Source organism: Mus musculus, chromosome 1 (genome assembly GCF_000001635.26).
Source record: "Mus musculus strain C57BL/6J chromosome 1, GRCm38.p6 C57BL/6J".
NCBI classification, from domain to species: domain Eukaryota; kingdom Metazoa; phylum Chordata; class Mammalia; order Rodentia; family Muridae; genus Mus; species Mus musculus.
In genome coordinates this window covers 72,303,163-72,327,781 of record NC_000067.6, presented here as the reverse complement: position 1 = coordinate 72,327,781, position 24,619 = coordinate 72,303,163, and the positions used below count along the sequence as shown (strand labels likewise).

Below are 24,619 nucleotides of genomic sequence, written 5' to 3'. Positions count from 1 at the left end.
CCTTTAGTTCTGAACAGAATGAAGAAACAAACTCTCAGTTTAGCTCTGTGTCTGCGCAGCTAGCTGTGTGACTTTACGTTAATGAGTATCTTTCAGCTATGGCCAATCTTGATCATCTACTTGATGGGATAATAACTTTGGAATCACCATGGAAACACTCCTCTGGGTGAACCTCTGAAGTTCGCCACCTGGGTTAACTGAAGTGGGAAGACGCACCTTGACTGTGGATGGCACCGACTCATGAGCTGGGGTCCAGAGCTGAGCACAAAGGAGAAAAGGAGGCCCACAGACGCGGCGGGCCTCACATCCCTGCCACCTGCCCTTCCTTGCCTGGCAGACTGTATCCTCAAACTGTGGGCCAAAATAAGCCTTGCCTGCCTTGAGTTGCTCTTGTCACAGCAGTAAGCAAACTACCTACTACAGTCCTTCTGTGGAAAACAGACATAGCAACGGTGTCTGCTTCATTAGGCTGTGACAATAAGAGAAAATGCAGGCTGCTACTCAGGATACCCCACAGGCCCTCTGAGCCTGGCCTGCACCTTACTCACGTTCCTCTGCCCACCCTGAGCCGGTCCTTCCACCAGATAGAATGATCCACTAATGACAAGCTCATGATTCCAGCTCATCTACAATTCCAAAAGTCATGCTCTATGCTCTGCTACTGAACTCAATCAAACTAGTAGATATTTCAAAGTATTCCTTATATTCTGTACATAACTGTACATACTACCAGCTTCAAACTATCCCATTCCCTCACACACTAAATACCTGTGGTAAGATATAACGCCATACATGAGGGTTTTTTTTCCCCCAGAACTGGAGACTTAAAACTACACTAAGCAGTGCACAACCTGGTAATAAGCTAATCCACGTACCCTGGCTGCCATCTTAAGCATCATCTGGCATCTGACGATTTGAGCTCTTGAATATTCAGATATTCTCAGCTAGTTTCCAAGTCCTCTGGATAAAGATGTCGTCTAAACATACTATTTAGGCCACATGGGTTGGGTATATTTAGCCCAGCTTTAAAGAGCCTAGTGTGTTTAAGCCACGACAACAACCACAGATAATATTTTCCCCTAAGGAAGCATAGCCAGTAGGCTCTAAGACCTGACATTGGCGCTTGAAGAGGAAGGGCGAGAGCTGCTTCAGCGCTTGATAAGCACACTCCTAGCGAGTGAATCTGCGAGAGGGAAGAAAGCCAAGGACAAGTCCTGTCACTTGACACATTTAAATTTGGAAGGATCAAATACACAGGTCCTTCCCCCAGAGCCATCTTGCTGGAGTCCCCACTGGCCTACAGGACCCAGTGTTTCTGCTGCACCCCTGTATCTCAAAGAAGTGTCTCTTGGTGACCAATCTACGCTGCCTCCCACCACCTTAGAGAAAATCTCTCTTGGGTGAAAGTGCAGACACTTGCTTCATACCTTGAATAGTGTCCTCTTTGGAAACTTCAGTTTCATCATCGTCATTTAGGCAATAAACAGTCTCTTTTTGTATATCTTCCTTCTTTAGCGTTCTTGCGTCCACAACTACCCAACTCTTCTTAAATTTCTCCTGTACAATCTATTATCAAAAGATAGATAGAAAATGAGGAGAGACAAGATACTGACCAAAGAAAATGGAAATCTGACAGACTCTCTGAACAACTATTCTACCTACAGTATTAAGCCTCTTCTCTCCTTTTATTAAATTTTGGTTTATTTCAAATGGGAATGCCTTATAGCTGTTTCTACATTCCCCTTTTCTCCTTTGGTAGGCTATAGGCACAAACTGATTTCTGAATACACATATACTTTCTATAGAAAACTCTCAAATTGACTAATAAAGAGGGAGAATACATTTTGCCATCATCAAAGAGAGGAAGAAGCCAACAAAGGAAACTGTGAGAGTATATTTTCATCCCTAGGCATGCTCTTTTGGCCTTGACAGAAACCAAAATAACTCAAAATTACCTCTATGGTTCTCATCATGTACTTGGGAATTAAGTTCTTAAACATTCAAAAATATCTGTATATTTATTTCTCAGATTTAGTTATACTTTCAGCATAAAGGGGGGGACAAGGAAGCTCATGTTGAAGCTTAGATCAGATTTTAACTGCAGAAGGCAACTGACTTTGGAAAGTGAACTTTGATGCGCAAATGCACATGAGTACTGACACACAACCTGACGCTAATAAGCCAATGTTTTTGACATCTTATAGATGCTATTACTACTGGACCCGTAACTACTGAACTAGGTATGACCATATCTCCACAGCTCTACACATAACTCTAGTGTATTATTGACATCCCCACTATGACACACAAAGACAAACTAATCCATCACAGTTTCTTTCCCCTAAAAGGAAAAGACACCAAGGCCTGAATTCTTGAGGAAGAGGGACTGCAGCCATATTATAAACAGTTGTTAAAGCCTCTGCCCGCATGCCTTTTAGATGAAAAGCTATACAGAGATTAAATCAAAAGGGAGAGCAGTAAGAGAGGCAGTAATTATACTCTGAATAGCTCGCACATGAATTGTCAGCTTCTTACATAAGCATATTTATCTGCCTGGGAACACGGCTTTAAAAAAAAGCACTTTACTACCTACCGATTTATAGGCTACAATCTTTATAGACAAGTTGGGGCCAATGGTCAGTTGGCAGGGCCAGGGCATGGAACGCCTCTCAATCTTCTTAAAGACGCACAGTTGTCGTAGACTCTCACTTAATAAAGAAAAACACATAATGAAAGACAATTTTCCAATGTTAATTTAGAGGAGATGGTCTCCTTATTTTACTAGAATCAGACGTGTGTTGTTGTTGATTATAAAGACAGAAAGAGCAGCAGGCGGTAGGAAAATGAGAACCACAGCTGGGAAGGAGCCAGAGACAGGTGAGCTGGCTTGGGAGGGAGAACTCCAGTCACTGTCCTGACAGGGAAAGGGACTGCTGGGCCCTCCTCTAGTAGATCGTTTCTTTCCGCTATACCAAAGATTCTTAACATTTACGCTGGACCAAGGACACCACTGAGGAGATGACAAAACCACATTCATCAATGAGCTGGCACACAATGGAAGGCGCTCAGCACCTCCCAGAAAACAAGAGGATATGAGCCCCTGCTCTGGAGTATCACAGGCAAGGTACCAGCCTGCAGCTCTGCTCACAGTTCATTACTTAATGCCAACTCCCTAAATAAAAGACAGGATGGTTTCATAGGCACACCACAGAGAGGGTTACATCAATACTACCCAGGGAATAAAGGAATCCCTAGCCTGTTTGGTGGAGGAGGGCAGGGAGAAGATAAATGTAACATAGAGCACTGCTTCATTTAAACAGGGGTGACATTCAGCCAAGTGTGGTGACACACACCTTTCATCTCAGCCACTTGGGAGGCAGAGGCAAGCTGATCTCTGAGTTTGAGGCCAGCCTGGTCTACAGGGTGAGTTCCAGGACAGTAAAACCCTGTCTCAGAGGTTGGGGCGGGGAGAAATAAAAGTCAAGCCTAGTTCTATTTACCTTTAGTCAAACAGAACAGAAGACCACATGAGAGGTAGGATGTGGTATCCAAGAGAGAAAGAGCAAAGTAACTGATGATCTAATACACACAATGTACAAGCCAGACCTTACGACTGATGTCCTTGGTACAGACGAAAGAGGAGCCTATGAAGTGGTAGAGAGCTACCTGACATTACCCAGTTAGAGTGAGAGAGACAGCAACGGACTCCAGTCCTCAGAACCGTGGTAGCAAGCAGCTGTTCTGCTTGAACCCCTGCCTCCAAAGCTCAGTACACCCTGGCTTTGGGTTTGTGGAAAAATGACCGCACCAGATCTAATCATCTCATGAGACATTACTAGTCCATCCATGACAACCATGAGGTATGGATTCTGTATAATGAGAATTTTTTTTAAAAATTATATACTTTCTCACAGCCAATGTTGTCGTTTTTCCACAAGCCCCTTTTCCTTCCAATTAATTATTTTGCCTGAACATTCAGTCTTTAATCTCTGATTTCATTTCTACAATCAAAAGGCCAGAGAGCATACATGTGCAGTTTCAGAGAAACTGAATTTGAAAGTCCAGTTGTTTGCAGTTGACTTAAATAAGAACAGTCATCGTATTTGAATGACAAAGTTCTGACCTACATAGAAGACCCGAAACCAAAGCAGTTTAAAGTACTAAGACACAAACATAGTCAATGATTTATCTGCTTGCTGGGGCATAGCGGAAGATAATTTTAAAATAGTGAACTTATACTAGCTCATTACACACTAGCTTAAGGCATGTATTCCCAAAGCTGAGAAACAGCTTAAGAATGCACATCTGCACACAGTGTGACAAGAACACATATTAGTCATCTGCACACAGTGTGACAAGAACACTATTAGTCAAGATGTTTCACTTTGTAGGATTTCTCATTAGTTCCTTCGGTGACCCCTTGGAAAATTACAATTTCATTCCAAGTTACCAATAACTTCAGGGGTTTCCGTATTTATAAAATTATGGTGTGCTTCTTGTCAATTACAAATTTCCAGAAATACTTAAGAAAAACTGTAGCTGAAAAAAAACCAGGTCAACTGCTGCTACTCGTAAAAACACCAATTGCCAACCTACTTCAACCGAGAGCTTTGCATACAGCCCTCGATTCCACGATTCCACGTAGCAACAGATCAATGGGATTAATTCCTAAACAAAGGCAGCACTGTCGGAGACTCTGAAGCCACACAAGTCACTTCTTGGCCAACTTTGTACTGCCTCCTTTGCCAAGTTTCACTCCTCAAAAATATGGCAGCGGGTCTATATAAACCTTCCCGGATTCTTTGCTCAGAATAAGTGTGCCTCCAGCTCTAACGGAAAGTAAGACAGATTATAGAGAGAGTCTCTCCCACGGCCTCCGGACAGATGGGAACATCAGTCTCTTTCAGGGTTACATGGTACTTCAGGGCTTCATCCCTTTGGTTGTTTTGGTTAGTTGGTTTGTTTGTTTGTTTTACGTATTATTTCTTTATTTTATGTATAGGCCTACACTGTAGCTGTCTTCAGACACACCAGAAGAGGGCATGAGATTCTATTACAGATGCTTGTGAGCCACCATGTGGTTGCTGGGAATTGAACTCAGGACCTCTGGATGAGCAGTCTGTGTTTTTAACCGCTGAGCCATCTCTCCAGCCCCTTCACCCTTTGGTTGTTTCTCAAGTCAGGATTCCACCTTGAGGCCTTGGCTATCCTGGAACTTGGGGACTCTGTAGCCCAGGACTGACTTCCACTGCCTCTGCTGGGACTAAAGGCATGCGACACCATCACCTGGCCAGGGATTTCATCTCCCTTTCCAATACCAAGGTGGACATCTTCCCTTCCCAACACTGTCATTGCAGTGACAATGGTTATGAACTCTTCACATTTTGAGCTTGGACTTTGGGTGTTTTATTGTCTACACTTATCTGAGAGGGGGTTTGTTTGCTTATTTGTTGTACCAGGACTTGCTCAAACTATTTAATGATCTAAAATAAGGAGGAGGAGTTGAAGGAGGAGGGGGAAGAGGAGGAAAAGGAGGAAAAGGAGGAAAAGGAGGAGGAGGAGGAGGAGGAGGAGGAGGAGGAGGAGGAGGAGGAGGAGGAGGAGGAGGAGAAGAAGAAGAAGGAGAAGAAGAAGAAGAAGAAGAAGAAGAAGAAGAAGAAGAAGAAGAAGAAGAAGAAGAAGAAGAAGGAGGCCCCAAATAAAAACCATAGTATTCCTTCCCAAGATGCTCTCTAAACCTTTATCAAAAAGTAAAGGAACACTGAGAGTCTCAGACATTTAATTACGAGTTTTAATTTCTTACAATTAAAAATGGTTCTTGCTAGTACAGCTACTATGGAAATTAATGTGGAGTCAGGCACTATGCTACTATATAACTTTGGGCATCTGCATCCTACCAGAGATACCTGCAAATCACGTTTATTGCTGTTCTCTTCACAACAGTAAGGAAAGAAACCAGCCTAGACAACCATCCGTTATGAATGGATAATGAAAATGTAGTACATATATACAATAGAATTGTATTCAGCTTTAAAGAAAAGGGAAATTATAAAATCTGCATGAAAGTGGATAGAACTGAAAAATATATTAGGTGAGATAAGTCAGGCTCTGAAAAATAAATAATACATATTCTCTCATCTGTATTAGGGGGAGGCTGGCTTCTAATTTTTATATATGTGGATTATGTGGGAGTTTACAGAGTCTGGGAAACCAGAAGGGCCCATACAAGGGGACAAAAGAAGCCTGAACTCGTGAGTGTGTGTGTGTGTGTGTGTGTGTGTGTGTGTGTGTGTGTGTGTGTGTAGAACAGTAAGGAGACAGAGAGTCAACCCAAACTAAGGCTCTATGAAAGAGCTGTAAGGAGGCCGGAGAGAGCTCAGGGATTCAGAGCACAGAGAGCTCTTGCAGAGGACCCTTGTTCAATCCCCAGCACCCATATGATGGCTCACAACCATCTGTAACTCCAGTTCGAAGGATTCAATACCTGCTTCTGACTTCTGTGGTCAATGGGCATACATGTAGACACACACATACATGCAGGCAAACACTCATACAAATAAAGTAAAAAAGCTAATCTTTTCTAAAAGCCTTCCTAAGCTGTAAGGAAATCATCCTCTCCGTAAGCTGATTAGAAGAGAGAACTTTAAAGACTGAGCAGAGAGGTCCAGTTTCCTGTGTGGGTGACAAAGCCGTCCCAGAAGCCACAGGTGACTAAATGAAAACCCCAGGGGAAGGTTACTATTATGAATAACGGTAAGGGAAACTCCTGAGATCCTGCAAACAGTAGGACTATTGCCTCTACTGTGTGTTGCACAACAGAACTATGTGGAAAGACCCTCCTGCAGAAGGCACCATGTGATCTGGTTGCAGGGCACAGAGAAAGCAAGCCAGTGCTGAGTGAGAAGCTTGCTCTCTGCTGTGTAGCTTTTCCAATGCTGGAAGACGTTTTGCAGACTGCTGCGCAAACTGTCATCAAAGGTCTTACTCAGTCCACGATGTGGACACTGTATATGTGATACCAACCTGACAGGCACACAGATGTAACCGTAGCATGACTGGCAACCAACCCCTCCATGCTTGAATTTAGGGTTCATGACACAGAAAAAAGACCACATTTAGTATTGTAAACCTAGTCAAAAGCCCATGGCTACAAAGGTCACAGGCCCTAGTGAAGAAGCTACCATTATTTTGCTAAATTGACATAATATCCTCCTCAAATTCTTTATTAAAAACTGTGTATCTGTGACTGTGTCTGTTTAGGTATATGCACATGAGGACATACTCAGGACCCCTGGAAGAGCAGGAAGCACCCTTAACCACTGAGCGATCCCTCCAGGCCCATCAAATTATCTTCTTAACATTTATGTTTCTGCACATAGATTTGTGGTGCTATATCAGAGAATCTTTTTGCAGTAGGTGGTGATTACTACAGGTAGGACTATAGGTGGTCAAAGTGCTAAGAGTAAGTGCTTGTTGAATGTTCAGCCCTAAGTGGAACGTCTATATTATCACCTACAAGGCTCAGGGAACACTGCAGAAGATGGGTCATAAAAAAATGTAAAACCTGGAGGACGTGGTGGAATGTTGCAGAATGTTGTATTCCAAGACTGGGCCTTTCAACACTCCATCATGGTGTGGAGGGGCTCACAGGTTCTGCCCTTGCTTCAAGTTCTATAGGCAGTTAACACTTTATAAGAAAGGAGGATAGGTTTTTTTCTTTTGGTAGGATAAGAAGAGAGATATTTTCTTCAATAGCATGACTACAGGTAAGCCAGTTATTGTCTATAAGTAATCCCTCGCCCATGCTCCAGTAAACAGCCCTCATTGGATAAACCCATCAGGTCACCAAAACCAAAAACAGACATGAAAGTAGAAAGGAAATGCAGAGAAAAGGAGGGATCGGTAGGAATGAAAGGGCAGGAGTGGAGTGAGTGTGATCAAAAGACATAATTCACGTGAATGAAAAGACATAGCAAGAGGCTGGAGAGACGGCTCAGCGGTTAAGAGCACTGCCTGCTCTTCCTAAGGTCCTGAGTTCAATTCCCAGCAACCACATGGTGGCTCACAACCATCTGTAATGGGATCCAATGCCCTCTTCTAGTGTGTCTGAAGACAGCTACAGTATATTTCATGTATATGAATACATGAAATAAATAAACCTTAAAAAAAAAAAGAATTGTTTAGAAAAGACATAACAAGAACAATTACCTATAACCAATATATACTAATAAAAGGACTTAAGCATTTTCTAAATGGGTTTAGTAAATGTGTAAGTGTGCGGTCCAACACATGAGCCCCAAGCCTGGATGAAGATGAAGCCCACCACTGTCCCCGAGGCCTCTATGCGCTCCCACATGTCAGTCGCACATCTGGGAATAAACGAGAACCCTGGGCAAACCATACCAACTAAGAAAAGGAGATTTAAGAGTGAGCTGGAGACTTCTTTAATAAAAGTCAGAACACTTACTAAAGAATGGCTGCAAAGTCAAGAACAGCTCAGAGAAAGACAGCATTAAGGAATTAAGAAGCCATCGGATGAGAGAGATCACGTGGGAAGACGGAGAGTCGCCACTGGTGTCCCCATTTCCTACCTGAAGGAATAAATTTCATCCAGCCCGTCTTCGCCTTCTAAGGACAGCATCACCCTTGTCACCATGCGGATGCCTTCCTTTTGCTGCTCAGTAAGTCCTTTTTGAGGGAAGGAGGGTTTGAGGTGGTCCAAGCCAGAGTCCAGGTCCCCTCTCTCGCCAGGCTCGCCATTCTTGTCGATTGGAAAAGGCAAACTATTGAGAAAGAAGATAAGCTCTGATTCCAAGCCTGGATTCCAACCCTGTGACTGTTACTACCAATGGGGAAGATGCCTGCCTATCAGTCAACCTTACTCAGCTCCATAATTTTATCTGTCAAATGCAGTGTATCTACCCGAGTATTACTCCAGCTTTAAATAGCCAACACTCCTTTGATTTGATAGAAAGGGAAAGCTGGCTGCCGGCAACCAAATAACTAAAAGGCTCTCTGTGCGGAAAACGAACAGTTCCAGCCGGGTCCTGGATCCTTTCTCTCCATCTCCATGGTTCACTTCACTGCACCTCCACACTGCCTTGTTCTGGCTGCCCTCTCAGAATGGCATCTTCCACACTGCTCTACTATGTTCTGTTGCTCTGTACCCCAAATTTCCTATATTGAAAGTGAAGGGGGGCAGGGGTGGACGGGGATGGGGCAGCAGGTTGATTTGATGGCTGAGCAGGCGACTGAGTGCCCTTCTGCCTTTTCCGTCCTTTCTGTCATGTGATGTCTCAGCATCACCTGGAAGACAGACATCCCCTGCACCAAATACAAACTTTGCATCGGCACTGTGAGCTCAGTCTTCCCTTCCCCTAGACCTGTGAGGGGAAACTGTCTGTCTGTAAATCCCCTGGCCTGTACTGTCACAGCAACTGGAATGGACCGAGGCAAGCTCATGCTGCCCAACTCTACTACCTAAGAAGGACTCCGTGTGCTTTGCTTTGTCTGTCTATTGACTCTGTGAGTTTCACCTCACCCACCACAGTCCCACTCATCTCCTGGCCCTTCATACCCGTCCTCCGCCCTTGTAAACCCCCCTAAAAAAATTAAATACAAACCACACAAACAAACAAAACAAAGCATAGAAAACATCTCGTGTGGACACGGTAGTGTGTCACAGTGTGTCCCACAATATACCTCTGAAGGACTCAAGTGTTCCACCCTCTGACTTCAAACTTACACAAATCTCAGGAATCAACAGTCTGAGGGAGAGATCTAGAAGAGCTCACTGAGGGTCACTAATACCAGAGGTTAAAGGTCAGAAGAAATGCTTCCTAGAGCAAGGCCAGGCACCACATAGCAAACAGAGTGCTGGAGAAGCCACCTAGGACCCCTCAAGGATTCGAGGATGAAGCTGAGAATGTAGCTCAGTGACAGAGTGACTGACTGCCTAGCATGCACAGGACCCTGAATGCCATAATAAGAAATAAGAGGTTGTGAAACATAAAATACTTAAAATTCAAATGCTATTGTGACATTAAAATCTTATCCAGAAATCAGAATATTCCCAGACAGAAATAAAACCTAATTCTGTTATGTTTCTCTCTAGTTATTTGTTTGAAATGAGGCTAAATCTAGGTTGAGATTACAAATCACAAATTATACTAGATAATCAGAGGCCGGGGAGCTGGCTCAGCAATTAAGAGAACTTGTTAATCTCACAGAGGACCCAGGTTTGGTTCCCAGCACTTATATGGCAGCTTACAACCACATGTAACTTACTTCCAGGGGACCCAATACCCTTTTCTGGTCTCCACAGGCACCAGGCACATATGTGGTACACAGATATACATGTGAACAAAACACCCACACGTAGAAAATAAAAATTAATTTAAAAACATATTAATCAATACATATGCAAATTGAAAAGCACCCAAATATAGTTAAGATAATATTATGATATGGTACTGTAGAAATGTTTTCATCTAAATAATAGCATGGGTTCTCATATACTAAGTCAGTGGAGATTTCTGCTTCTCTTTTCTGAAAAGGAACTAAAGCCACTGAGCTGAAACAACTGTCCCAGAGCCACTCAGTCACCTGACCAACAGGGTGAAGCTCTTGTGCTCCGGCATCCCTGACTTCACTCCATTCTTCCAAACACAGGCGGCCGAATCGGGTAACCCTTTCCCCCACACTCTGTAGGTCACCCCTGTGTGGGTGGATACTTTACAGGCCATCAATCAATCATTCTGCTTGCTACACTTGAAATAAGGCTTTCTGTGTAAGCCTTTTCCCCGTTTACTTAGCATGACAGATCCACATGGCCTGCACACGATTAGCCTAGAACAGCTCGTTCTCTGCTGCATCTGACCAGAGTAGAGGAAGCTAAAAACTATGCCGAAGGAACAAGTATGTTTTAAATGGAACTAAGGCAACTGGCAATACATGGAATGCACTGAACAGTGGCAGCTTATCCTACAGAAAGAAAACAAATGCAAGAGGGCAAATGCATCCAGTGCATGCAAGCAAGCAGAAGACAGACTACCTTCCTCCTGAGCACACTACTGTGGACGCACATAGAAAGATAAAGAGATTAGAAGCAGCTGACGTCAGGAGAAAGTGCAGTACAATATGCTTCAAATAGGAGGCATCCTGAGACTACGGGCAGGAGAATGAGCTAAGCTGGCCTTCCGCAGCACTGAGAAACCCCAGCTCGGTGACAAGTGCCACTTAAAAAGCACTTAATTTCTCTGAAGTACCATCTTAACGAGTGCCGATGTGGTGGGCTCTTCTGAAGTCTTCTCTATAGTCCCCTGGGAAGGTGTCCCTCAGCAGTCTTAAGGGGGACACACGTGCATGCTAGAGGGGTTCATACTCCCCCATGGCAGGCAGTCTAAGAGGCCGCAGGCTTACCACTCTGAACTGAAGGCTTCTTAGTGCAGTTCTCAATTTGAAAAGTGAACGTCCCTGATCAGATTAATAATTCAACACCCTGTATCATCACTCTGCTTCGGCCAAAAATAGGACGAGAAAAAATGGGTTTTAAATGCAGCAGGAAGGATTAGTATGACAGTAAGTTTTAGTGGGGATGTAAGACACAGAAAGTAAAGGCTAGAGGAGAAATTCAAGTTACTAGGAGAGGAGGGACCCTCTTCCTTTTACATTATAAAATACACGTTTTCTCCCAAAATTTTATAATATACATATTACATTTTATTATGTGTCTGCATCCTGAGAAAGGGTTAAACATACATACTCTATGTGCTATAAGATGATTCCCAACATAACAGTTCTGTCTACCCTCAATCTACTGCTGTTTGTAGATATCACTCTCTGAGCCACACAAAAAAGGAACTATCAGGGTGTTGATGCCATCTATGCAGACAGGAGACAAACTAAACATCCTCAAAAGATGGAGTCTGATTGTTTGTTTTTTAAATTCCTTGATTCTTTGGTTCTAAAAGCAGTGATCTGCTATTGAGCCCAATATCACTATTTTCCTTCTCTTTCTTACCTCAGCTCAGAACAGTTCCATGAACACAGGAATGGCCGATACATGCAAGGTGGCCAATCCCACCTAGCAGCTCCCCCTGTTCAGCTGAGACAGAAGCCCCCTGGGAGCCATCTATGTAGGCCCTGCCCCCTGCATGAGGGATGCCGAGATCCCCTATGCTTTACTCTCAGGATCTTACAAGAACTGCAGAGAGATGCCAGACTTCTTCAAGTTACAAATTATAACGTCCAGTTGGTCCTGGCTGAACGGGCTGCTGAGGTCAGTGAACACTTCAATATGCTTCTTCCCAAACTTCTTCCCTCTAAAAGACAGAATGAACACATTAAGAAGTCATTCTCTGCCGGGCGTGGTGGCACACGCCTTTAACCCCAGCACTCGGGAGGCAGAGGCAGGCGGATTTCTGAGTTCGAGGCCAGCCTGGTCTACAGAGTGAGTTCCAGGACAGCCAAGGCTACACAGAGAAACCCTGTCTCAAAATAAAAAAAAAAAAGGTCATTCTTTGAGGCCTAGGGAGATGGCTCACCACAGAGACAACTGCCGTGCAAGCCTGTGGCCTGCAATCACCAAAACTCACCCAGGGCACACAAAGAAAACTAACTCCATGAAGTTGTCCTCTGGCCTCCAACATATGCTGTAGCATGCACACATAAGTGGACACACATGCGTGTATGCATGTGCACGCACAGACACAAAACACAAAAAACATTAAAAAAAAAAGAGAGAGATTTTAAAGGAAGTAGTCTCCTAAATTTTTTTCTAAGAGCTGAAATATACATGATCACTGATCAGAGAGATGGCGTGAATCTGATATAATTAAGTGTGGTTACATTCTCAAATGTAACCACAGTTACATTTGAGCTCAGTTGAGCTCAGTTGAGTTCCTATTAGATACAAAATCAGCTTCATATAGTTCACACTGGGCTCAACATTACAAAATGTAATATTCTTGTGTGCCCAGCCCTGGTTTCTAGCACTGTGACTGAAAGCAATGCCTTCCCACCTGCACAGCTTCAGAGCATAAACAAGGGACTCCAGATGTAAGAAGACATCAGCCTGGCAGCTGCACTTCCCAAACATCTTGCTGGGAACTACACCTGGGATTAGTTGCAGGATTTTGCAAAGGATACAGACTGAGAAACAATAATAAAAGACTCAGGCCCAGGATATTATCACAAAATGTCTTTTCAAACAATGCAACCCTATGTGTTCAAGGGCATACACTTTTAAGACTCAGTAATTAAGCAAATGGATTAGGAAGTTGACAGTTACTGTGTACAGCACACCAACTACTTATGGATCATACCACTTGGTACTTTTTAAAGATTTGGGGTTAACTAGTTTAAGCTAGTTAACAAGAAAACCAAAGTATGCCAAATACTTATTTCATCCAGAGAAACTCCCACCAAAGGTAGTCCTTTGTTTTAAACTTTCATAAGCTAGAAAGGCGCTGCCAGACTAACGCGCTACTTAATTAACAACAAACCACGCATCCTCTGAACACATGGACCCCTGTTTTTCCCAGAAAGCCCCACTCCTGTCTTCAGGTGAGACACTCACATGGTTTCACGCTGAATCAAATCCATGCACACAATCAGGGCGTCCAGGACTCAGCTAGTTAAGGATTGAAAGAACACCAACACTCCCTTCTTAACCATGAACATCACAGTTTCTCCCAGCAAAGCCCATACTACTGACAACAGCAGACACTGGACAACTTAAAAGGGCTTGCCCCATGTGTCCCAGACTCTATTTCATAAGTGCTTTATATACATCCTAACAAATAGTGTGGAGGAAAAAACACATATCCATTTAACAAAAACTCTAAGATGTCATTTAACAATTCTTAGAACCCATATTTCGTCAGCAATCCACTCTTAAATACAATGCAAGCCAGCAAGCAACACCAAACACAGCAGCACCTCCTAGTGGTCAAGAATGGTACTACTAATTTTTTAGAAAAATACTAAAGATTAGAACCCTATTCTCTGTGTGTGTGTGTTGAGACAGGGTTTTATTTTCATGGCTAATCTTGATTGTGAACTTGACACACTTAGGAGGCTGAACCTCAACTCAAGAATTGTCTCCATTAGATTGACCTGTTGGCATGTCTGCAGGCATTTTCTTAATAACTAAGCGGTGTAGAAGAGCCCAGACTACAGTGGGTGGTGCCATCTCTAGGCGGTGGGCGTGGGCTACTTGAGAAAGATAGCTGAACATGGGGGTGGAGGTGAGGGAGCCAGTAAGCAGCACTCCTCCATTTGTTTGTGCTTTAGGCTCCTGTCTGAGCTCTTGTATGGGCTTCCTCCCATAAGGAAGCTAAAATGAACCCTTTCCTCCCAGTTTGATTATGGTCCGTATCTTATCACACCAACAGAGAATCAAATTGGAGCAGGCCTCCATGGAAGAGATGAGAAATCTCTGCTTCAATAGCAACCTTATTTTTTGGCATAAAAACATCCTCCATCCAGAAGAGCGGAGCGGTTAGCACAGGAATCTGAATAGACGTCATTTGTGGTGGTTTGAATGAAAATGGCCCCTGAGGCTCGTAGGGAGTGGCACTATTTGAAAGGATTAGGTGTGACCATGTTGGAGCAGCAGTGACCTTGTTGGAGGAAATGTGTCACTGGGGTATCTGTCGTGCTCTTTCTCTCTCTCTCTCTCTCTCTCTCTCTCTCTCTCTCTCTCTCTCTCTCATGTGTCACTGGGGTATCTGTCTCTCTCTCTCTCTCTCTCTCTCTCTCTCTCTCTCTCTCTCTCTCTCTCTCTCTCTCTCACTGCCGCCTGTGGATTGAGATGTAGAACTCTCAGCTACTCTCCAGTCTGCACACTGCCATGATAAAGGACTGAACCTCTGAACTGCAAGCCAGCCCCAATGCAAACCCATCCCCTGGTCAGTATGTGCATATACTCCCTCGGACTCCCCCCTTCCTCTACTTCCTCTACTTCCCAACCTCTCAATATCACAGCGCAAAGAAAGAGCAAGACACTAGAAGCCCTGGAGCTGGGTACTAATTAACTCCATATTAATTACACAAACACCCTTTCCTCGGAGGAAAATATGCCCAGATAGTCAGTCACATCTGGGACTCCGGGAGAGCCTCACCAAACTGGATTATGACTCCCCAGATAAATGGGGAAATCTTGTCGTTTTAGGCACAGAAAGGATACAGTCGGCTTGCTGGGAACTTGGCTGGATTTTGTTTCCGATGTCTTCCAGCAAATCAAAATCTGGTAGCATCAGGTGTCTGCACACTGTGATGTTCTGATACTGGTCCTTGCCAGCAAGGGCATTATCAGTGCCATCTGTGCCATAGAGGACTAACGCAATCTCATCTTTGCTCTCCGAAAATACCTAGGAAGGAATAGCCAGAGGCTGAAGACTATTGGAATCACCTTGGAGAACACCTAACTTTCAGGGAGCAGGAAGACCATTACCCCCCTTAAGCAGGTCCCCAGGGCCACCAGATACTAGATTAAAAAAACATGGGACTACTAACAATGATAGTTATGCCCTAAGCACACTTTTTCTAGTTTTTAAATATTATTTTATTATTATATGTAGGTGGGTGTTTTGCCTATGTGTGCATCTGTTCATGTTTGTGGTTGGTGCCCCAAGAATATGGATCCCTGGGAAGTAGAGATGCAGATGGTTGTGAACCACCATGTGGGTGCTAGGAATTGAGCCCACCCTCTGGAAGGGCGGCCAGTGCTCTTAACCTCTGAGCAGTCTCTCCTGCACCTAAGCAGATTTGTCACTATCTGTAGGTCTTACCTTTCATCTCAGCACAGTAAGCGTGCATGCCTTGTTCTCTCTCTGCTCCTGACTTAGCTGTGACTGGCAGTTCAGTCCCTGCCTCCTTCACTTCCCCAGACGGGCTTGAACCTGGACCGTGAAGTAAAATAAACCCTTTCTCCTCTAAGCTATTTTTCATTAGGTTTTTTTTGTTGTTGTTGTTATACCAGAAACAGAAACTATAAACCAGGGCAGCTGTTTTTGAAGCAGGGTCTTTTCCTGTAGCCCAGGTTGGCTAAAAACTTGCTGTGTAGCCCATGCTGACCTCAAATGCCCCAGCCTTCTGAGGGCTGAGGCCAGCAGCATACATCACCACGCCCAGATTACAGAACTGCTTTATTCCTGAAAGCAACACTGTCTGATAGGGAAAATTATTTTTCTTACTTTGCACACAGGGCATTGAAGCATTATGTTACGTGTCTTCAAGATAGCCAACATCCATCCCTTTGCATTTTCAGGCTACTTTTTAATAAAAGAAGAGATTCTAATTCCTGCTCCATAATTAAATGTGACCTGGCCTTAATGACTTATTGACAAACACAAAACAACAAAAAGGCATTCTGAGATTTCTAAAGCTGGGCTATGACACTGACACAGGCAGGGCCTCTCCATGAAACCCATCAGCCATGAACAGTGACTCTCCCCCCACCCCCTTTTCTCTTGATTCTTTGACACAGGGTTTCTCTGTATAGTCCTGGCTGTCCTGGAACTTGCTCTGTAGACCAGGCTGGCCTGGAACTCAGAAATCCACCTGCCTCTGCCTCCCGAGTGCTGGGATTAAAGGCCTGGGCCACCATCCAGCTATGACTTTTTTTTTTTTTAAGATTTATTTATTGTTATATGTAAGTACACTATAGCTGTCTTCAGACACATCAGAAGAGGGCGTCAGATTTCATTACAGATGGTTGTGAGCCACCATGTGATTGCTGGGATTTGAACTCAGGACCTTCAGAAGATAAGTCAGTGCTCTGAACCGCTGAGCCATCTTGCCAGTCCCAGCTATGACTTTTTAAAAAAGTCAATTAAGATATTAATATTTGTGATGCACTGAAAAAAAAAATAACTGGACTGGGCACAAACAAATTTAAGGGCTTGCCCGAGATCTTGGGGTTAGTAAATGACAGGTAAAGCAAGGATTCAGATGCAACTTGTCAGCTCTAGAGACTTTTATTAAACATTTTATACTGCCTTTCCTTTCCGCTAAGCAACATTGTATCTAGAGAAGAGGCCTGATCAGGAAAAGCAAAGGATATAGGGCTCCAGAGGTAAGCAGGCTTGGGTACATGTAAGAAACGCCCCACAGACTCTTGAGAAACACAGGCTAGAAATACAGTGGAGGCTGGCGTCTTATGTTAGGAGACAAAGGCAGTGAGTGTTCAAAGTGTGTGTCACAAGCTCAAGGTTAATCTGAAACTTACCTGTCGTTGGACAAACATAGTCATCACTTTCTTTGCTTGTTCAATTGGAGATTCTTCACCAGGAAAGGAGTTACCCATGGCAACCCCCACATCCACACACAGCACAACAGCTGCCTAGAAACAAAGGCCCCAAAAGTACACAAGAAAAAAGACGCTATTAGCAAAGTTTCTGAAGTGGGTCCCTGTCCTGCTACGTAAAAAGGATAAAGGGAGAGAACATGTTTAAGACGGTGTTGAGTTTCAAAAACACGTAAAGTTCCACTCTGGAGAGCCTGTGAATGGCTCTACTATTTCCTAAAAGCCACATAGACAGAGGGGTCAATCATGTGACTGGTGAAGTTACAGTCATAAGCAACAGCACCAGGACATTAATCAGCAATCATATATTGTGGACTCTCTGGGTTTCTTTTCCTATGGTTGTGGTAAAATACCCTGAGGAAGGTAACTTAAGGGATAAAGCCTTTATTTTAGGTCATAGGTCATGTTATAGCTCATCATAGTGAGGGAGCCATAACAAGTCAGCAGGCACTTGAGGCAGCTGGTCACGGTATATCCAGCCACAGCTGGTCATGTTACATCCAGTCACAGCTGATCATGTTACATCCAGCCACAGCTGGTCATGATACATCCAGCCACTGCTGGTCATGTTACATCCAGCCACAGCTGGTCATGTTACATCCAGCCACAGCTGGTCATGTTACATCCAGCCACAGCTGGTCATGTTACATCCAGAGCACAATGAACGCACACATGCCAATGCTCAGCTTATCTCTCCCACTTTATAAAATCCTGAGTCCTTTGAGGAGGGAACGGGCACACCCACAGTTGAGATGGGTCTTTGCTCATCAATTACCATAATCAAGACAATCCCCCACAGGCAGGCCCAAAGGCCTATCTGATTCTAAGGCCCACGATTCTAAGGTTTGTCAACTTAATGATTAATACTATCACAGAGACTAAGAAAATAAAACAAATCAGAAGCAAAACCAGACATATGTGAAGCTCTATGCATTTTGCACACAAAATTTAATTAAACAGAAACCACAAAAGACCTGAGCTCATAATTTCAAAGTAAACTATAGATTGAGTCACCAAGATGATACGGCTTTAACAGTCTATCCTCACAAACATTTTATGTTGTTAAAACACTATAATGTATTCAAGAAAGAAAATGAAGGGTCTTTTGGTGGGGAAAAAATAACCAAAAACCTAGGTTAGTAATCCAGAGACCTGGGTCTAGTCCTATCTCCTCTAATTAGCTCTGACCCCTAGGCAATGTCACTTAACCTCACTGTTAGTTCAGTCAGGCAGTAAGATGTTGGGCTTGATGAGGTCTAAAGCTGTTTGCAGAATTAACAGTCCTGATCCTACCAGTCTCATCCGTGCTTTTGTGCTGACCAGACAGAATGTGAGCTGTTCTGGGCATCATCTTAGGCGACAAAGACTGAAAAGTGACCAGTTAAGACGGTCATCATCTGACTCTAGAGGTGTTTGGAAAACTTGGACCAGCTCCTATAGTGGGGGATGAGCCCCCAATTTTGACGTTTTTGCAACACTCAAAGGAAATACTAGTTTCCCTTAGTTCATAAAGAATGGAATCACATGACACTCTGAAATTTAACAGGTTTCAGAAACAACAACAACCTATCTTGGGATGAACATTAATAAACTACAGAATACCTTTGAGAGGAATTCAAATTACATCCCACAGTGATTCCTTCAGCATAAAAATCTTTTTTTTTTTTAAATGTAGGCATCACAAAATATGCTGGCTGTGTTCCTTTAATAGGCGGCCACAAATCTACTTTTAAAGTAGCAAACACTAAAAGACTGGGAGTCTTTTGTCAAGAATTAGAGATTCAGAGTAAGGCATCAAAGAGTTTGACAGTGTAAATTCTGGTCTGGAAGAATGGTTTATGATAATTTAAAGTCTTTGGAAGCAGTAAGAAAACCAGGGAAGACAAACTGGGAGGGTACTGCAGCTCTTCATTACCACACTGAAGCAATACAACCTGCTAGAATTTTATCAAGTACATCTGCCACAGTAAGTCCTTCACGGGAGCTACAAAGTTCTCAGCAACTGAAGGCAGAGGAACAAAGGAAGCGAGCAACATCATTATGGGTTCATAATTTCATCAAATTCCCAAATGGGGGTGGAGGAAAACAGAGCTCCGTTATTGAACCCCTATCTTGTTTGTATTAAACGAATGAATGGATCCTTGCCATTGCATCTCTCTCTAGTGATCAAAAACAACCTCTCTAAAGTTTACAGTAATTTCCATTATTAATCTAGGATTCTAAGATCATAGATTCTTAGAAATTGAGCATTCTGTTTTGCTTTTCTTTCAGAGCTCCGAATGAATTCCCATTCACATGTTACCACTCATGGAAAGGGTGACCACGTTCTAATCACTTCAGTTCTTCATGTCTTGCTTGGTTCTCCTACTGACAAGCTAAGGGTAATAATGGTCGTCTCACGGTTTGGTGTGAAGATTTAATTAAATAGGAATAAAGGGCTTAGTTGTGCCTCACACAGTAAGCTTTCAATAAATTCGAGATTTTTAAATTATTATGAAGGTCATAATATTACGTAATATTACACCTTGAGTTATTTCATTCACAGAATCACAAAACCCCTCTGAAGTTTTACGAGCCTGGCATGTAGGGGATCTATCCTCGATAACTTACAAAGATTTTTAGAACCCAGGTTCGGAAGCAATAAAGGACGTCTGTGTTAGCAGGTGGCGTGGATAGAAAGTAAACTGAAGCAACGAGGGAGGAGGGAAGGGTGAGAGGCTGGAGAAGCAGGAGGGAGGATTTCGGAAGCGTGAAGGTGCACAAGACTCAAATGCAGAACTCCGAACCCCAAGTCTTTCGTTTTGAGCATCCATCCTTCAGTGCTGACTCAGCTGCGATTCCCACAGCTTCCACCCTCTAGAGATCCCCGGCTTAGGAAAGGCAAAAGGCCCTGCTCTCGGTACCTTATTACCGGACCACGCCATGCTGGTCCTCAGGTGATTTGATTACTTTTTCCGGGCGGAAACCTAGAGTGTCGCAACTCAGTTCCGGGCAACCCACAGATCCAGACGTCCCGCGTGCAAGGCGGGGAAGCCATGGGCTCTGAGCATGCGCAGAATTCTCTCCCTGCCTCCTTAGGCAAGGCTTTGTTCTCTGAGCCGCTAAAAGCCAGTCAGTACTGGGCTGGAGAAATGGCTCTGCCGTCTAAGACATTTGTCATCAAGCCTGACGAGCCCATTCAAGCTCCAGGCACCCATATTGTGGAGAAAAAGAACCAATTCCACAAGTTGCCCTCTGATCTCCACGTGTCCCACACATCACAATAAGTAAATAAATAAATTTAAAATAACAAGTTTAATAGTAAAAAAGTAAATAGGGGGTTAAAGGGAAAGGGTCCCAGGTTAGGAATGTGTACTGTTTTCGCAAGGGTATTTCAAAGCCCAGCACCTACATCAGCCTTCCGCGGATCTGACGCCCTCTTCTGGCCTCCACTCAATGCACATACCCACATGCAGCCGCGTGCATACATGATTTTTAAAACTAAAAAAAAAATAATAATTGCTATTACTCAATTGATAATAATCCCTTTCGCTAGCAATTTGTATTGGCACTCTGGAGTTAAAAGTCCCCTGTGTAAGATGAATCCACGAAGTCACTTAACTCCTCTAAAGGCCTTCTAAATATGATACTAAAAAAAAAAAAACCATGAACACGATGACCTTAGATCAACGTCCAAAGAGAAGAGTGAGAGTTCACCGAGTTAAAAGAAAAAGATGGCTCACAACCATCTGTAATGGGATCTGATGCCCTCTTCTGGTGTGTCTGAAGACAGCTACAGTGTACTCACATATATTAAATAAATAAATAAATCTTTAAAAAGGAAGAAAAAGTAGGAAAGGCATTCAACTCTACAGACAAAGTGGTTAAAACACCTTAGCCTCTGGGAAGAATTTCCTACTACCCTGGCGTGTCTGTGGCTGGGAAAGATGCCCTTTTCTAGAGATGGAGGCTGTCAATTCCCGTGAGTGTTCACCACTCATTTGCAAGGAAATTGCCCTGCAGTTCTTCCCTTCTGATAACCCTTGCACAGAAACTGCCTGTTTTCTATACAAAAATGACTCACAAGCTGCAGGTGGTTGGACAAAAGGTCCAGAGACCTGGAAAATGTCTGCAAACCTCTGTTCAATGTGGGAAACGTTCAATCAGATTCTCTTTTGTTGAAAATGGTCCCAAGAAAACAGGCACTAAAATTGATATGATTTGGAGAATTTTTGAAGAAGCCTTCAGGGAATGAAGGTTTAAAAATCGAAGCTGATAGGGTTCGAGAGATGGCTCAACAGTTAAATACATTCGCTGCTCTTGAACAGGACTGGGGTTCAGTTCACATATTACAGCTCACGGCCATCAGTAACTCCTGTTCCAGAGGATCCCATACCCTCTTCTGGGTTCTGAGGACACCAGGCACCCATGTGATACACAAACCTACATACGGGCAAAACACTCATACACAGAAAATAAACAAATAAAAATTTTAAAATAAACACAGTGGTGTCTAGACAGACACTTCGCACCCAGAGGACTCTTCCATGCTTTTATTCAGACTAGAGAATTTTTTGAAACTGAAACGTTATTTCTAGTTATAGTTTTACTATGGTTCATCTTTAGAGTTACTAGGGCTTTACCACAGAGAATGTTTGCAAGCTGTGTCATAGTTCCATCTCGGATAGAGTCTCTCTTTTCTCTTCCTCTCTCCCTCTTCTCTTTTTCCCCCTCTCTCCCCTCCTCCTTCTCTCTCCCTCCCTCCATCCCTTCTGTTTCTTTTACTCCCTCGTTTCTACAGACACACACACACACACACACACACACACACACTTCCAATACAAGTCTGTTTCCTAGGAAAAATAAAAAGAGGTTCTAGTAGCTGTCCTTGTTTGCATCTACACAATCTTTATGGAAGTCTCAAGAACCACCCACTTCTAAGCAGTTAGAAGACCATGGTCCTGAAAATGCATGGAGTTTAAGCATTGCTTGCTCTAAAAAAAAGCTTCCTTTAATCCAGGGGGAAAGAACAAACATGATTAATGCAGCAGAGTTCCTGGCTACTATCCGAAGGAACTCTAGAGAACCAAAGTATGGCAAACACGGCTCTGGCAGGCCTTGCCCTTCTCTCTCATCTCCTCTACCTTACTAAAAGTCATTAGATTGTATTCCTAAAGCTAGCCCTCAGAGTCTAGTCCTTATTTGCCCACTTCCTCCTCCTGAGGCACACCTAGCAAAGTGTTTAAGTCCAGCAATCAAAAGCCCCCTTTGGCTCACCTAATCAACATGACCAATTAAAAATCACCTTGTTCTAAGCCAGGCATGGTGACGCACACCTTTAATCCCAGAACTTGGAGGCAGAGGCAGGCAGATCTCTGAGTTAGAGGCCAGCCTGGTCTACAGAGTGAGTTCCAGGACAGCCAGGGCTACACAGAGAAACCCTGTCTCGTAAGACCAGAAAAAAAAGAAAGAGAAAAATCACCTTGTTCTAACATGGGGTCTCCCTTTTTACCTTTATAAGCTGTCATTTTCCTATGTGCCATGGCTGTCTATCCAGAGTCAGTCCTTTATCCCCATAAATACCCCTCCTCCCTCTCCATTGTTCCCTTCCTCTTCTCCCTCTTCCTCTGCCTCCTGTCTTTGTCTCTTAGTCCCTGCCCTCTGTCCCTCTGGGGCAAATAAATCTCCTTTGTGCTGAGAACTTGGTCTTGGAGGTCCTAAGCAGATACTTTCCCTTACAATAATTTTGTGGGGTTTGCCTTCATAATCCTTTGGTTAACAATAGCTGGGGCCTTACCTAGAGAACTCTCTCTGGGCTGGTCCTGACCAGGCTCTTTTTAGTAAAAAGCCTCTAATTTACTAAAACCAAACCTTGATTCATACTGATGAATCTCTGAAAGAGCCCAAACCTGCAACAAAGTTAAGAGTTCTTTTAAAAAGTAAGACCTATCATTCTGAATTTTGTGAACCATGTGTTTCCCTCAGGATGATGAATAAAGTAGAAAAAAGTTACTTCAAAATGTAAATTAAATTGCTGGAATATTTAAAGTTGGCATCAACTAAATGGGTTAAACAGCAGTTTCCTTTGAGATCCAAACATCTCATCCGGCAAAGAAGTTCCTTAAGACAGAAAGTAAACAACTCAAAATAGCTTCAGGAAGTCCCTGAAACTGACCAGATTAACTAGGCCCCTCACTCCCAAAAGTAAACAATAGAGACTACTGAGCATCATGCTCAGAGAAAACAAGCTGCCTGCAAGAAGTGCACATCAACTGAGCTGCTTGGTAAGGACACTCTCCAACCTGTGGAACTGTCTGCGGGGTGTGGCTGCCTGCAAGAAGTGCACATCAACTGAGCTGCTTGGTAAGGACACTCTCCAACCTGTGGAACTGTCTGCAGGCTGTGCAGTGTATCCAGATTTCACTGCTTTGTGAGCTGTTACCCATGCTGAGGTGGGGCTTTGGTGACACAGCTCCATTTCTGCTCCTGTAAGTAGTCTCTTACCCATATCCCTGTAAGTAGCCCCAATAAAACTAGTTGGTTTGCCAAGTTGGACTTTGGTGGTACCCATACTTGAATCTGTCGTGGGTTCTGTTGGACTTTGGTAGTCAGTTTCAGAAGGAGGAAGTAGTCAAGTAAGAAAATGGATGTTGGTGGCAAGCTTTAGGGATGTAATCTAGGGGTTTTTTGCAAGGAAGAAGGAATGGGGAAAGGGCAAGGCCTACCAGAGCCCTGTTTGTCACACTCAGGCCAGCTAGGGCCCCTTCACTACCTAAGAGATAACTCGATGAGCATTAGAACAAAGATATGCAACCTTCTGCTCCAAGCAGACAGTTGTAGCATTGTATGGACAATTTGGTAACATCATTAAAATCCTAACCATAACCGTATTGCTATGATGCCACGTTCAGCTCTTTTTATCAAGTATTATCTTTTAAAGTCCATGTTTTATAAAGCCTCAAGTAAGTAAGTAAGTAAGTAAATTGAGGTGAGGCAAAGAATCCTTATGTTGCCCATTAATCTTTTCAATACTATAAACTAAAACCCTATGTGGGCATCCCAGGGTGGCGAAATAAAGCTCTCAAAGAAGGATGTGAAAGAATGGTTCAGCAATGAAGGGCATTTCCAGGAGAGCCTGGGTTTGGTTCCCAGCACCTGCACAGTAGCACATAACCACCCGCAACTACAGTTCCAGGAGCCCTAATCCCTCCTCAGAATCAGCCATGCATGTGATACATTTACATACATGTAGCAATACTCATACCCTTAAAAGATTTTTAAAGATCTTACATCCACAGGACTGCCAACAGACTCACCTTTTCTGCTGAA

The 24,619-nt window shown here is 43.5% G+C and overlaps 1 protein-coding gene across 5 annotated transcripts in view; it reads right to left on the bottom strand.

The window, feature by feature from the left end:
• Nucleotides 1–20,365, bottom strand: part of Xrcc5 (X-ray repair complementing defective repair in Chinese hamster cells 5) — an 87,537-nt gene extending 67,172 nt beyond the window's left edge. Inside the window, exons 1-8 of one of the 5 annotated variants that reach the window (XM_006495892.2) lie at nucleotides 20,215–20,365; nucleotides 17,234–17,347; nucleotides 15,191–15,374; nucleotides 13,580–13,628; nucleotides 12,201–12,323; nucleotides 8,592–8,783; nucleotides 2,594–2,708; nucleotides 1,428–1,566 (exon numbers count right to left, since the gene is read on the bottom strand). In XM_006495892.2, the coding sequence (XP_006495955.1) occupies nucleotides 1,428–1,566; nucleotides 2,594–2,708; nucleotides 8,592–8,783; nucleotides 12,201–12,323; nucleotides 13,580–13,628; nucleotides 15,191–15,374; nucleotides 17,234–17,347; nucleotides 20,215–20,235 (937 nt within the window). In that variant the 5' untranslated portion in view covers nucleotides 20,236–20,365. Of the gene's footprint in view, nucleotides 1–1,427; nucleotides 1,567–2,593; nucleotides 2,709–8,591; nucleotides 8,784–12,200; nucleotides 12,324–13,579; nucleotides 13,629–15,190; nucleotides 15,375–17,233; nucleotides 17,348–19,921 lie in introns of all 5 variants that reach the window. The other 4 variants (XM_006495893.4, NM_001357519.1, NM_001357520.1 and 1 more) reach the window with 4 other exon arrangements.
• Between the last annotated feature and the right edge of the window lie 4,254 nt (nucleotides 20,366–24,619).